Here is a 14,436-nt window from a genome sequence, read left to right as displayed (position 1 = left end):
CAAAACACAAAGACAACCCCGCCCCCAACACCCCCCCCCCCCCCCCCACACACACACACACACACACACAAGCACCCAAGTGTGTCTTGCTATCTTTACAGGGACTTTGCATTGACTTCCATTCATTTTTAATTAATTTATATAGCTTAACCCATACCCTAATGGTAAACCTAACCATTACCAGAACATACCTAACTCTAAACCTAACTATTACCAGAACATACCTAACTCTAAACCTAACCGTTACCAGAACATACCTAACTCTAAACCTAACCATTACCAGAACATACCTAACTCTAAACCTAACTATTACCAGAACATACCTAACTCTAAACCTAACCATTACCAGAACATACCTAACTCTAAACCTAACCGTTACCAGAACATACCTAACTCTAAACCTAACCCATCCTCAGTTCACACCTTAGTTCTAAACCTAAACCCGAACCCATAACCCATCAACGACACTTCTTTTTTTGGGGCCAGGGCTTTGGGCCCTAAGGAACAGTTGGTCCTCACATTATTGTGTGTGTTGGAAAAATGGGCCTTACAAGGGAACAAAACACAAAGACAACCCCGCCCCCAACCCCCCCCCCCCCCCACACACACACACACACACAAGTTCATAGAGATGTATAGCAAATATTTTTTTTTAGGTTAACACAGCTAAAATACACCTCCATTCATTTCAATCTGATGTTTGGCCAGCAGCTCCAACAATGTTGGTAGTTTATGCAAAGAGGGGATTTTTGCCTATCCAAACTGTACCATAGACTTAATAAAAAATACAACAAACTTAACACAAACATAACATTACATTTTCTTGAGAAAGGCTCTGAACCATTTATTGGTCCAATACGTTAGAAGATAATTAGTTTTTAAATTGATGTCATCAAAAGACGCATTCATTCTAAAAAAAAAGGTTTATAATTTACTGAAAAGTGTACATCTTACAGATCTAATGAATCCCCTACACAGCTTGGTTCTTATTGTAACTAATAGAAGCTTCTTACCACCTGTCCTACATTTTGCTAGATCAATGTTTGTGTCAAAGACAAGAAGAAACCTTAGTACATGTCTATGCTTCTTGTGCCTTACAGTTAATGTGATTTTACAACGTGGGACATCACATGGAAACTATGCTGCGTATGCTTTTCCAGCATATTAAAATGTGTTCCTCTGTACACAGAGGCCTGTTCTTCCCATCAGTGACCTATACAACTGTCCTGCTTTTGCTTTTGTCCCTCAGAGAATTTAAACAACGCGCTTCGAAACACAGCTGCGGTTCAAGCGCAACACTGGCAGCAGTCACTGATGACACGCCATTGTCATGTGATTTGTTGACACGTTTCTGGTTGCACCTCAACTTAAGACTAGGATGTTTTCAAATTTACAAGGACAAGGTGAAGTTAAATAAAAACATGGCTTCAAACTACAGACGTTCTGAGTATTGAATGTCTTGCAGGCTCAAAGATCCTGAGATAGTCCAGCTAAGTTGCCGAGCAGTTTAATTCCTAAACCAAATGTCTGAAACAATTCCAGAGTTACGCCCCAGCTCTGATTCTTAAAGTGAAATCCAACGCTGTTGATTTGTTAGTAAGATGAGCCTGTAGGCCAAGTCAAGGCTCAAAAGGAGTTGGGCATGTGGTTTCTTTGGACCAACTATGAGGAGACTGAGAAAGGAAGTGCTTCGGGAAACTAAAACTGCTAATTCCTTGAACTTTCTTTAAAATGTGTGAAACATCTTGCACTTACTGTCCCCAAGAGAAGAAATAATAGCGCTTTTGAATTACAGGGCCACAGTTTGGCTTCGTTTGGCTTTTCGTTGATTTTCGGTGGTACCATATTGTGTCAGTAAAAAGATTTTGCTTTAGCCACATATATTAGAATCTTTTTAATCTAATTAGACAGTCCACGAAACAATTTAAATCTTGCATTTTATTTGTATAATCAGTTGTCAAACCATATATTGTACCGTGTATTGTAGTTATCTTAACGGCATGATTCAGGATGAGTTGTTATAGTCGGACCCAAATACAGGCAGGAGGCAAACATTCTTTAAAGCATAACTATTGAATCAAATTTTAAAAAGTAAAGGAAGCATAACAGGAACAAAGCCAAACAGGCAGGGTGTAAGGAGGATCTTACAAAGAACGAGGGAAACAAAGCATATATGCTGAGAGGAACAATTACACCATGAAACCAGGTGTGCTGATTACAAATACAAGACAGGTGAGCATAGAGATGGAAGCAAGGGCAGTTAAAGACTTCTAGGTTAACATGCAGTACAAGAACAATGTCAAATGGTAAATTGACTTCACATTCATACACTGATGGGACACACATCAGAGGCAATGAGGGGTTCAGTGTCTTGCCTAGGGATACCGCTGGTGGAATGGAACCCTCAACTCTCCCACTAAAGAATGACTGTTCTAACCAGTCAGCCACAGCTTGCCCAGACGACATTAGACAAACAATTAAAATCTAAACATATGAACCAAAGAAAACCAAATTGGATTAGCTCAAAACAGAAAAAACAACAACATGAAACTTCTCAAATAATATTTTAAAGTTTATTTAAATAAAAAAAGAACATCTATAGAAAAGTTCATAGAAAAATAACTCAAGTAATAATATTCAACCACCATGTTTTAATGACTTTTTGCACATATAAAACAGTTCACAATGAACCCAACAATTTTCAGTGAGGTCATCTGGACAGTTTCTTTTTTTTTTTTCTGAAACATTTCACCGTCCATCCAGAAGGCTTCATCAGTCAAGGAAACACACAACACAAAACTGATTCTTCCCCCAAACAGCTTATTCTAAAGTGGAACAAACCAGTTATGTTGGTGCTAAGATGGTGTCCTTGGCACGCCCCCTCCTCTGTTGCCGGCCCTCTTCCTCGTCGACAGTCATGTCAAACTGGTTCAAAACCAAAAAAGTCCATGCTCAATTATGCAGGTATACAATCCAACAATTTTCATAATGAATGGAATGTGTTGGTCTGTTTACATATGTGCACAGGCCTTTATTGGGTTTCACTTAAAGAAAAGGATCATCAGAATAAAAATAAAAAGTAAAAAATGTTTTGCCTCACACATTTCCTTCTTGGCCCCAGAAATAAGAAGTTATTTGTGAAACCCGCAACAGAACATAACCTGAAACAGTCTGTTTGAAAATTCTGTTTTAGAGGATGAGTTTCCTTCATAAAGACAGTTTTAGCTTCTATTTTTGATATTTATGATTTGTTTGATCACCTGTCCAGACTCCAAAGTGGGTATTGAACTACACTCAGTTTGCCTTTCGTGTATAGATTACAAGTAGACCTTGCAAGTGTGAGTGCTTACCATTCCAAGGTTGTCTGCACAAGGGTATAGTGTGTACAGAATTATCATCACTTGGGCAACTGGTTTGGGGTACTTACAGCAATTGCTACGAACAGTAGCAGGGAGTAAATGCCAATTTTCCTAAAACAAATCCTAAAAATAAAAAAAACCTTCCACTGTACTCAGCACATGGGTTGAATTACTTATATCTGTTCCAGAAAATGCAATAAAATAAAATAAATTATGCTATTGCAAGATCAAATCAGAGAAAATAATTGGTATCTTTATTATTAAGAGGTAACGTAACTGCAGCTATCCAGCCTTGAAGGATCAGTCCAAAGAGAAAGCATTCAAAGTAATTTAAAATAATTCATCTGGTGTATGACAATTAAACAAATGTAATCAAGACATTTGATTACTTTCACAGTATTTAGTAAATATATGTCATGATCTTATTATCATGAACAAACCTGTTTTCACTGTGTGCTGTGGTAATGTAATAATAATAATACATGTATAAATTCAGTAGCTGCTTGGTTTCAGACTTGAAAATGTCCACTCACTTTAACAAGTTGACATTTCTGCCTAAATTCAAGCTATAGCTTGTGTAAACCAATGAGTTCCTATAGAGACTTGTGCTAGAGTATAACTTCTGATGGTTATACTTTCATTTGGTAAATGGGAATGTTTGGTGTGTGTATCTGAGATAAACCCTGTAGTGCAAGGTAAGAGCGAAGCGAGCAAAGTTACAAAACTGTCAAAATCAGCTGCATGGAAGAAAGATGAAACACATGTGTTTGTCCATCACATGTCATGTGCAATAAAAACACTGAATCTGTGAAAATGGGTTGTTGTCTTAAAGATTGGAACTATCTCTTTAAGAAACAAAATAAAAGCACATGTGCCACTATGAATTAGTGACTATATTAGAAGTGTGACAGAAAAACATAATCCTATGAATTATTAATAACATCTTGTAACCAGTTAAAAACAGCCACCGGTTGTGGCCAATGTTGAACACATCTATAAACCAAAAGTGAACATAAACAAATATAAATAGTTTTATTATGGATGTCTTGGATAAATTGCTGAAATGCTGGTTTGATGGTGTGCAGACAGGAATTTTTCATCAAAATATTTGAAAAATGTTCCGACTTTTGCTGTTTGTGGATTGTCAGTGCTCCTGTTTGTGCCTTTTGGAGCAGCAGAAGGAGATTTAACAGCACTTTTGCTTTAATTGAACCGAGTATCATAACTCTTTTTGTTTTGTGTGTGTGTGTGTGTTTTATAGAGTCTGGGTCCACTCAGCTCAGTGGACTTTTTGTCGAGAAGCCACCGAGCAGCGTAGTCGCTGTTGCAGGTCAGACACGCACACGGATGGATGCTTAATTGTTCAAACAGAGGAGAAACTGGTGTTCTATCGTGTGTAAAATGTCAAAATGGATTTTTGTGTTTGCAAACTGCAGGACAGGATATAACTTTTATAGCCAAGGTAGACTCCAGCAGCCTGCAAAGAAAACCCACCATGAAATGGCTGAAGGGCAAGTGGCTGGACCTCGCCAGCAAAGCTGGAAAACACTTGCAGTTCAAAGAAACATATGACAGAAATACTAAGGTGAGTCTGTGAGAGCTGCTTTTGCTCAGTCAGAAATAGCTAAGCAAATAATTAAATATTGTCTCCTTGCCCAGATCTATACTTATGAAATGAAGATCATCAAAGCGGTCCCTGGAGATGCCGGAGGCTACAGGTGCGAGGTGACAGCCAAAGATGTGTGTGACAGCTCCACCTTCGAGATCTCCGTGGAGGGTGAGTGAAAATGGACTCCGGCCTGCTGAGGCTGCCCCACATTCTGATGGTTTGACCTGATCCCACAATAATGTGTGTTGTCTGCAACTTCTCTTGTTACAGTCGCCCAACAGGATGATCAAGCTGACATTTTGTCTGCTTTCAAGAGAGCGTAAGTGATTTGGGGTTTGTGGGAATTCACATAATGACAAATACTTGGTAGATTATTTAAGTTTTTCAGCCTAGAATTATATTACACACACACACACACACACACACATATATATATATATATATATATATATATATATATATATATATATATATATATATACTGATTTAGCACTGACAGTTTGGATTTTTCAAATGTATTTTGCAATGTAACTACTTCTGATTATTTGGTGCTACTTTAACCATTCATTAATAAAAACCTTGAATCCATAGGTGCTGTGTGTTTGTTGCTTTAATACTTTTCTGACATTGACCATTTTTTACAGATGCTTTCCCCATTTCCAGTTGCTTCAAAAACATTGTTTTCGTTGAAATCTGTGTTAGTATACCGGCACCATGTATGCTATTTTTAGTGTTTAGTTACCGTTTTGCTAATCTTATCTAGCTTCAAATAGCTTTTTGCTGTTTTTCCGCATGTAACTTTTAGCTAGTCTATTATTGCTACATTTTTTGTTCTATAATGGACTTGTGACGTGTGCACGGTGTACCCCGCCTTTCGCACAGTGACTGCTGGAGATGGGCACCAGCTGCCCCAGAGACCAGGAATGCTAGTAGAAATTAATTCATTCAACCTTTATTTAGTCTCATGGAGTCACAAGGACTCATTTTCAAAAGAGACCTATTTTAAAAAAAAAACAGACGAGGCACAGAAACAATAAACAGTCATAAAAAAATATATAAAATGAAAAGTAAATAAAACATTACTTATGTAGATTGTAAAGAGAAATGAATGGATAGATGAACTTTTATTACATTTACCCAGCTTTTTGTTATTTTTAGCAAGACTTTCTGCTTCTCTTAGTTTTTAGCTACCATTTGACTACTTTTATCTTGTTGCTTGCTACTTTCACACGTTTACTATTTGCTTGCATTTTGCTCTTTTTAGTTGTGTTTTGTTACTTTAAGCTTTTAGCTAGCATCGTGTTACTTTTGACGAGTCCTACCTTTTACGTCTAGTTTTAGCTAGTCTTTTGCTACTTTTCCCTTGCATTTTGTTACTTTTAGCTTGTTTTAGCTTTTAGTTTACTGGTAACTTCTTTTGCCTTTTAGTCACTGTTCTTCTTTTAGCTTTAACATCTCCTTTTAGCTTCTTTTACTTCAGCAAATTTGAGCAAAATCTTTAATATGGATTTTTTTGGTGAAAGTGTTATACGTATCTTCTTGTGTTTGAATTTGTTTGCTGGATATTTTTTATTGAATGTGTTTCGATGCGCACAGAGATGCTGGAGAGGATGAAGGAGATCTGGACTTCAGTGCTCTGCTGAAAGCTGCTAAAACGTAAAATAATTAACAAAAAAATTACTTTTACAAATTTATTAGGTGCACATATTGATATTGGAAATCCCATTTTGATTTTGTACTTTTTTTTTTATCACAGGAAGAAAAAACCCGAAAAAGAGGAACCAGAGATAGATGTGTGGGAGTTGCTTAAAAGTGCTCACCCAAGCGAGTATGAAAAAATCGCCTTTAAGTATGGCATCACTGACCTGAGGGGCATGCTGAAACGTCTAAAGAAGATGAAAGCGGAGCCCAAGCATAGCGAGGGTAAGTGGGGTCAGCGCTGGTCAGAGGGAGGGGGGAGATGTGGAGAGATATTTGAGGTATGGAGTGAAAAGTATCAGGAGGTGAAAAGTAAGAAAGGGGCGGAAGAGAAGTGGGTAAAACCCAAAATATTGATGAACGTATGAGTTCATTCTTTTCTCTAAATCCCCAGCTTTCCTGAAGAAGCTTGAATCCTGCTACACTGTGGAAAAGGGCAAGAAAATTGTGCTGTCGTGCGATGTGGTTGATCCTAACGTCCACGTCAAATGGCTGAAGAATGGCCAAGAGATCAAGCCCTCAGCCAAGTACATTCCTAAATCGACCAAGAGACACCCCCCCCCCCCCACACACACACACACACACACCCCACACACACATGAAGAATCATCAATTACAATCCATGTGTTTTCTACACAACTTTTACTTTTGTTGCTCTTTCTATGTATATGAGCTCATATGCACCTTGTAGTCAACATAATCAAGCTTATATGGACTTAATGGTCTGTGCTTTAAAAATATCAAGCTAAAATTATCTGCACCACAAAGTCATACTTGGAGACAACTCTGCCTTGACTGTGTTTTATTTTTAGCGATCTTGTGGCCCATGCAAACAACTGCACGTACTGAGTACCTGCAGGAAAAAAAAAACTTCCACATTTAAAGTTTTCCAGATAAATAATCTCAAATCTGGCTGACAAAATGCAGAAGTTGTTAGTTTAGTTTGTATTATTATTAAATTAAGGGCCGAGCTTCCCTGTTTTTGAATGCATATCACCCTGCACCTTTCACATCACAGTTTTAGACCAAAATCATCTTATGTTGGCAAATGACATTTATAGCCTTTTTGTTTAATTGTAAAAATAAATGCATGTACAATCTCATGCATTGTTCTGATATCTATGATCTTTTAGCATTTAGAGTATGTACTGTGAAGGACTCTAAGAAACTACCGTATCAAATTTTAGCTATGTTTAATAAGCTATTTTTGTCTAGGCTATGGTTGATTAGCTGTGGCGACAATTTTAAATTAAGTCGACTCCAGAAGTTAATCAGTTGCAGATCCAATTATTACTTTCTAAAAGTTTGATTACACTCTGCTCTATGATTCTGTGATGCATTAAATGCTCACCTTCAGCCACAGTCAATAAGATCTTGTTAGAGAAAACTATGAGGGGAAAAACGCTGAAATAAAAAAACAAATTAAAACGTCACCACTGAGCCATATTCTGAATTCTGATTTGTCTCTCAATGAGGTTTGTTATGGAGGCAAATGGGAACATCAGGACACTCACCATCAATAAGACGACCCTGGCTGATGATGCTGCGTACGAGTGTGTGGTTGGCGATGACAAGTGTTCCACAGAGGTGTATGTTAAAGGTTTGCACTAGCTCTTATTTGACTATCCCTTAGCAGAATGGAGGACAAAAATACAGGAAAATATCTGCGTACAGTTACAAAATTGTGATTTAACATATTTTGATGATGTTTTTAGAGCCCCCCGTGACCATCACCAAGCTGATGGACGACTATCACGTGGTCGTGGGAGAAAGAGTGGAGTTTGAGCTTGAGGTGTCTGAGGAGGGCGCTCACGTGATGTGGTCAGTAAATATTTTTCACCCCCTTTCGAAAGCATTGAATTATCCCTTTAAAGCATGATATTGTATTTGTATTTCTCCAAGGAAAATGTTTTCAGAGTAATTTTTTTTTTAAAGCATAAACATGAATTTCATCCATACATTTATCTTGTAAATTCAAAGCCAGTTCACATTTTTTTAAATGAATTTAAAGGTTCTTTGAGGATCAAGAGCTTCACAAAGACAAGGAGTCCACAAAGTATCGCTTCAAAAAGGATGGGAAAAAACACACGCTTATCATTCAGGAGGCGACGCTGGACGATGCTGGAATGTATCACGCTTGGACAAACGGAGGGCATACCAAAGGAGAGCTGGAGGTGGAAGGTACCACAGAAAAGATATTAAATATATTTTATGTAGTTTTGTCATTCAAATATTACACTTTAAAGTACAGAGGAAGCAGCAGATTCAAAGTGCAGGCCTAAGGACTTCTTAAGACCATCATGAGCCTTGTCCTGTACCTTATCCCCTAATCTGGTGTGTTTTCCTGTGGTTTTTGCTGGTTTGTTCAGAAAAGGAACTGGAAGTTTTGCAGGACATTGCTGATCTGACAGTCAAGGCAACAGACCAGGCTGTGTTCAAGTGTGAAGTGTCTGATGACAAGGTCACAGGGAAGTGGTTCAAAGATGGAGTAGAGGTCTTACCGAGCGAGCGCATCAAAATGACTCACGTTGGAAGGTAAGATTAACACCGTGTACCTCTGTGCCTTACATGTAAACGATTAGTCTGTGGTATTTATTATATTGTGAGGCAAACGTTTTATTTTTCTGAATGCGTGTTTTAGGTTTCACAGATTAGTTATTGATGACGTGAAGCCAAACGATGCTGGAGACTACACATTCGTTCCAGATGGATACGCCCTGTCGCTTTCTGCCAAGCTGAACTTTTTGGGTGAGATAAACAGAACAATTTCAAAGCTGCCAACTGTGTTTTATATTGTGATGGTAAATATGTTTTCTCTTCTTCTCTTAAAACAGAAATTAAGATTGACTATGTGCCCAGACAAGGTAGGTAGCTCAACGTCTGATCATGTACAATTTAAATCGTTACGTCCCATTCTCTTTCTCTGAGCCTCTCATCTTGTTTGATGTGTGTTAACCAGATCCTCCAAAGATCCACCTGGACACCACTGGAAACATGGTCTCCCAGAACACTATTATAGTGGTGGCAGGCAACAAACTCCGTCTGGATGTGGAGATCACTGGAGAGCCTGCACCCACTGTGGTCTGGTCCAAAGGAGATCAGGTACGGCTCTGTCCAGACATTTCAGTGAAGCTCAGGGAGCCCAAAAAACTGATACTAAGAACAAGACCATTTAAACCATAGACTCATAAAGTAAAGAGCATGGCTCCATTTTCAAATCTAATAAAAATGTGGCAAGAAAATCCTGAGAACTCAAAGATTGTAAAAATGTCCAAACCTTTTGTTTGGACTGTTTTGATTAAATTGCGGTATTTGGACAATTCAAGTTGTCTGCATGCATGTTGTTACCTGTTCTTGTATTTCAGCCGATCACAGAAAGTGAAGGTCGTGTGAGAGTGGAGGCCAGGAAGGACCTCAGCTGCTTTGTCATTGAGGGCGCAGAGAGAAGCGATGAAGGCAACTACACCATCATCGTCACTAACCCCGCAGGAGAGGACAAGGCCGTGCTGTTTGTGAAAATTGTGGGTATGTGAAAATTTACAGTGAACGTCCAAGTCACCAACATAAAGTTGTGTTTAAAATTCACTAGTTCTACCTAAACTTATTGTAATTTTGTTTCAGATGTGCCCGACCCTCCTGAGAATGTCAAATGCACGGCGGTGGGAGAGGACTGTGCTACCATTATTTGGGAGCCTCCTAAATTTGATGGTGGTGCACCAATCAAAGGTGAATAAATACTATATAGTCCAAATATATGTTAAAATTCTACAAAGTGACATACTTAAACTTATGTATGTTGGCTTAATTCAACTAACAACCTGAGCTTGGCCTCCATCAAGGTTACCTCATGGAAAGAAAGAAGAAAGGCTCCTCCCGATGGACAAAGCTGAACTTTGATGTTTACGAGTCAACGACATATGAAGCTAAGAGGATGATTGAAGGAATTCTGTATGAAATGAGGGTGTTTGCTGTTAACAGCATCGGCATGTCTCAGCCGAGTCTCAACTCCAAACCCTTCATGCCCATCGGTAAGCTTCACACCCATCTTTTCCTTAATCTTTCAGAGCCTGTCCTTGCCGCTCCCTTTGCGTCTCACACTCATCCAGCCAAGCTTATTTGCTTATTCTCTTGAGCCTCTCTTTTTGTCACCTTCAGCCCCAACTAGTGAGCCGACGCGTCTAACAGTCCACGATGTGACAGATAGCACATGCAGCTTGAAGTGGCTCGCCCCGGAGAAGATTGGAGCTGGGGGCCTGGATGGCTATGTTATCGAGTACTGCAAGGAGGGAGGTACGGAGATCACACACTGAATTATGTCTACAGTCACACTCTTGTTGATTTTCCACACGAGAACAATAACATACTTGAAAAGCTTTGAATCCCACTCACAGCAATTTACTAGAAGCAGCTATTTTTCTTCTTCTCGGCAGACACTGAGTGGGTAGTTGCAAACAAGGATCTTTGTGAGAAGCAGGGATATGTGGTGCGTGGCCTCCCCGTGGGGGAGAAGATCAACTTCAGGGTGGTGGCAGTAAATATTGCTGGTCGCAGTCTGCCCGCTATATTGTCACAACCTGTTACCATCCGTGAGATTGTTGGTGAGTGAAACAGTTTTAGGTGTGAATGAATGTGCATAATTATGTGTTTAAAGGTTTATGGTTTTGTACAATACAAAGTCTTGATTGTTTGTATTGTCTGGAGATGCATTTGTTTAAGGTGATACAATGAGATGTCTCCTGTTTTACTTCTGCGTTAGAACATCCAAAGATCCGCCTTCCTCGCGACCTGAGAACAAAATACATTAGAAAAGTGGGAGAAAAGATCAACCTGACCATCCCTTTCCAGGTTTGGATGAAGACCAGTTTTGAAAAAAAAAAAAGTTTCCTTTGTCTCTAAAGTAATACAAACAAGTGGGATGAAAGAGAACATGTTTAAAAAAATTAACTTGTGGGATTTTCTTTTACTCTGATATGTTTTTTTTTTTGTCTCGTAGGGAAAGCCACACCCTGTCGCGACTTGGTTCAAGGATGGTCAACCAATTGACCCCAAGATGGTGAACGTCCGTAACACAAACGTAGACAGCATATTTTTCATCCGCTCAGCCGAGAGGGAGCACTCTGGGATGTACGAGTTGGTTCTAAAGATTGAGAACATGGAGGACAGGGCCACCATTAACATCAGGGTTATCGGTATTGATTAAACTCTAATTCCATTTTTTTTTTTTACGAAACTTGATTCTAATAAATTATCCTTCATGGAAAAGTTGAGGCTGTGTCAAACTGACAGCAGTTTATCAGCCGAACTAAAAGGTGTTTAATCCAAACAGAGAAACCTGGACCTCCTCAGAATGTGAGAGTGACAGACGTGTGGGGCTTCAACGCAGCTCTGGAGTGGGACCCCCCAAAAGATGATGGCAACAGTGAGATCACTGGGTACACCATCCAGAAAGCAGACATGAAGACCAAGGTGACAGAAGAGTGAAGTGTTTTGAAATGTGGTTTAGATTCCCTTAAATCTGTGACGCTTGCTTTTGTTTTTGTTGTTGTCTCAAATGTTCCAGGAATGGTTCAGCGTTTACGAACACAACAGACGGCCAAACTGCACGGTTTCAGATCTGATCATGGGTAATGAGTACATGTTCCGAGTCTACAGCGAGAACCTCTGCGGCCTGAGCGAGGAGCCGCGCAACAGCAAGAACACAGCCACCATTGCTAAGACAGGTGTGACAGTGTGTGTGACAGCACAAATTACAGTATCCATCAGGACATAAAGAGCATGAGGTGTTGGGAAATGTGCTACCCTTCATTCCTCTGCCACTCTCATTAACTCCAGGCCTGGAGTACAAACCAAGCCACTTTAAGGAGAAGGACATGGCTTGTGCACCCAAGTTTACTCAGCCGCTGATGGACAGATCTGTCGTAGCGGGTTACAGCACTGCCATCAGCTGCTCTGTGAGAGGCTTTCCCAAGGTGAGCATGTGATTTACAGGCTGACAATGCCATTTGTTGCACAAGTTAAAATGTTAATTTTGCCATAACAGCATGCGCACAACTATTAAAAGGATAATTCAAATCTGTTGAATATAAATAATCAGTATCTTACCTGTTTAAATAGCTCAATAAACTTTCCGTTTGGAGAAGAAAAATATTCAGGCTAAATTGATGAGCCAGTTCAAGCAGGCTAAAGGGCAAACTCTTAGTATGACGTGTGTCAAAAATAACTTTGACTGTCGCACCAACAGTGGTGTTGGGGGTCATAATTAGGCATGATTTTCCTGTTGACCTTTAAATGCCTAAAGGCCCAGCTCCCACATATCTCTCTGACCTACTTGGGTGCTGAGATCATCTGATCAGCTGCTTTTGGTTGTAGCAAGCTGAAGCTCAGAGGAGATTGGGCTTTTTCAGTCGTGGGCCATAAACTTTGGAACAGTCAACTGTAGTGAACCAGATAACCTCAAATCTACCAGATGGACAGAGACTGTTATTTTCATTGATCTGAATAAGTCTGAACCATCTGATGAACTTTCTTTCTTGAATTAATCAAGCAGAAAAGACAATTCTTTATAATCATTACTGTCTTACAAATGTTTTGATAATCAAATTGTGTTAGTTCACTCAATGCTTTACAGGTTGAAAAGAACTACTAATTTTTATTTTACATAAACAGTAAGTAATGATTTTTGTTCCTCATTCAAAGCAGAAATCACCTGAATATGCCTTTCTTGATTTTTCTGTCTGAAATGAGCAAGCTGTCGTAAGTATGTGAAAGGTTGGTCTTCGGTCAACTAAAATGTTTACTGAAGAAGAAATGTCATGTTTAAACTTTTTCAGAAGATTACTAAGAGTAGACTCCAAAAAGTCTGCTGCTTCTGCAATAATCTTTTCTGTATGTTAAACAAGTTTCATTCTCTGACCTCGACTGTTGATAAACACCTTACGTCAAAAACCACTCCTCTTTCTGGTCCTTCCACGAATCAGAAAGCTCTAAATTGAACAGGAAGTCGACCCAAATAAAATGTGGCAACTCCCCAGTTCAAGTTAGATTGAGAGTTCTGAGAGATGTTGGATTGGGAGCTGACAACAGGTCCGATAGTCCAACAGAATGAGAAGATTGAGAATGCAGTCGGTTCTGAAAGCTTCAGAGCAATGAAGAATCCAGAGGTTTTTTGGGGATTATAATTCTGTTTTGAGCTAATCAACGCACGACTTTCTGAAGGTTTGGTAGCTCTCGACGGAGACGCTGAAACGAGTCAGAAAGGAACTACATCCAACGCTGATTCATCGTCAACAGGTAGATGGTTCTATTTTGACCAAGTGTACCGTGAGAAGCTGAGATCGGACGGAGCGTGCAACTTCTGGTTAAACAGATTAAATCTCCCTCACATATTCCTCTGTAAGATAAATCTCAATTTACTCTTAAACTCACCTCTCTCTCATAAATCAGTACAGATATTTTTAGAAATGTCTGAAGCAAAGTCCTCAAATCACCGCCGAGTGATTTGAAGTTCATTTTCTGTGAAACTGTCTGTTATTATTTTCATATTTTGCCAAATTAATGTAAATGTTTGATGTTAAACTTTGATTTTGAAAATAAATGATTCCATTCATTTGATGGGTCAAAGATAAATAACGTCTCTCGTTCACATTTCTGTTAAATTCAATGCACGGCATTTACAGTCAGAAAAATGAAGAACTCGTGAATATTGTATGCATATATAATTCATATATTTGTCATACAACAAGTGACACGTACCTCATGTGTATCACTACA

General features: G+C 39.1%; 1 protein-coding gene across 3 annotated transcripts in view; it reads left to right on the top strand.

Moving 5' to 3' along the window:
• The window catches only part of mybpc2b (myosin binding protein Cb), a 39,170-nt gene that overhangs the window by 13,554 nt on the left and 11,180 nt on the right, over positions 1-14,436 (top strand). For all 3 annotated transcript variants that reach the window (XM_037691388.1, XM_037691387.1, XM_037691386.1), the window contains 24 exons: positions 4,621-4,689; positions 4,796-4,944; positions 5,019-5,136; positions 5,239-5,287; positions 6,565-6,624; positions 6,725-6,891; positions 7,061-7,193; positions 8,142-8,266; positions 8,382-8,487; positions 8,678-8,847; positions 9,036-9,201; positions 9,308-9,414; positions 9,501-9,530; positions 9,626-9,768; positions 10,032-10,191; positions 10,288-10,392; positions 10,506-10,694; positions 10,822-10,956; positions 11,097-11,264; positions 11,423-11,511; positions 11,660-11,855; positions 11,993-12,132; positions 12,227-12,386; positions 12,499-12,635. In XM_037691388.1, the coding sequence (XP_037547316.1) occupies positions 4,621-4,689; positions 4,796-4,944; positions 5,019-5,136; positions 5,239-5,287; positions 6,565-6,624; positions 6,725-6,891; positions 7,061-7,193; positions 8,142-8,266; positions 8,382-8,487; positions 8,678-8,847; positions 9,036-9,201; positions 9,308-9,414; positions 9,501-9,530; positions 9,626-9,768; positions 10,032-10,191; positions 10,288-10,392; positions 10,506-10,694; positions 10,822-10,956; positions 11,097-11,264; positions 11,423-11,511; positions 11,660-11,855; positions 11,993-12,132; positions 12,227-12,386; positions 12,499-12,635 (3,071 nt within the window). The remainder of the gene's footprint in view (positions 1-4,620; positions 4,690-4,795; positions 4,945-5,018; positions 5,137-5,238; positions 5,288-6,564; positions 6,625-6,724; positions 6,892-7,060; positions 7,194-8,141; positions 8,267-8,381; positions 8,488-8,677; positions 8,848-9,035; positions 9,202-9,307; positions 9,415-9,500; positions 9,531-9,625; positions 9,769-10,031; positions 10,192-10,287; positions 10,393-10,505; positions 10,695-10,821; positions 10,957-11,096; positions 11,265-11,422; positions 11,512-11,659; positions 11,856-11,992; positions 12,133-12,226; positions 12,387-12,498; positions 12,636-14,436) is intronic.

Source organism: Nematolebias whitei, chromosome 17 (assembly GCF_014905685.2).
Source record: "Nematolebias whitei isolate Nwh7 chromosome 17, NemWhi1, whole genome shotgun sequence".
Taxonomy (NCBI): Eukaryota; Metazoa; Chordata; class Actinopteri; order Cyprinodontiformes; family Rivulidae; genus Nematolebias; species Nematolebias whitei.
Note: the sequence above shows the minus strand (reverse complement) of the source record. Positions and strands in the feature narration are given on the sequence as shown.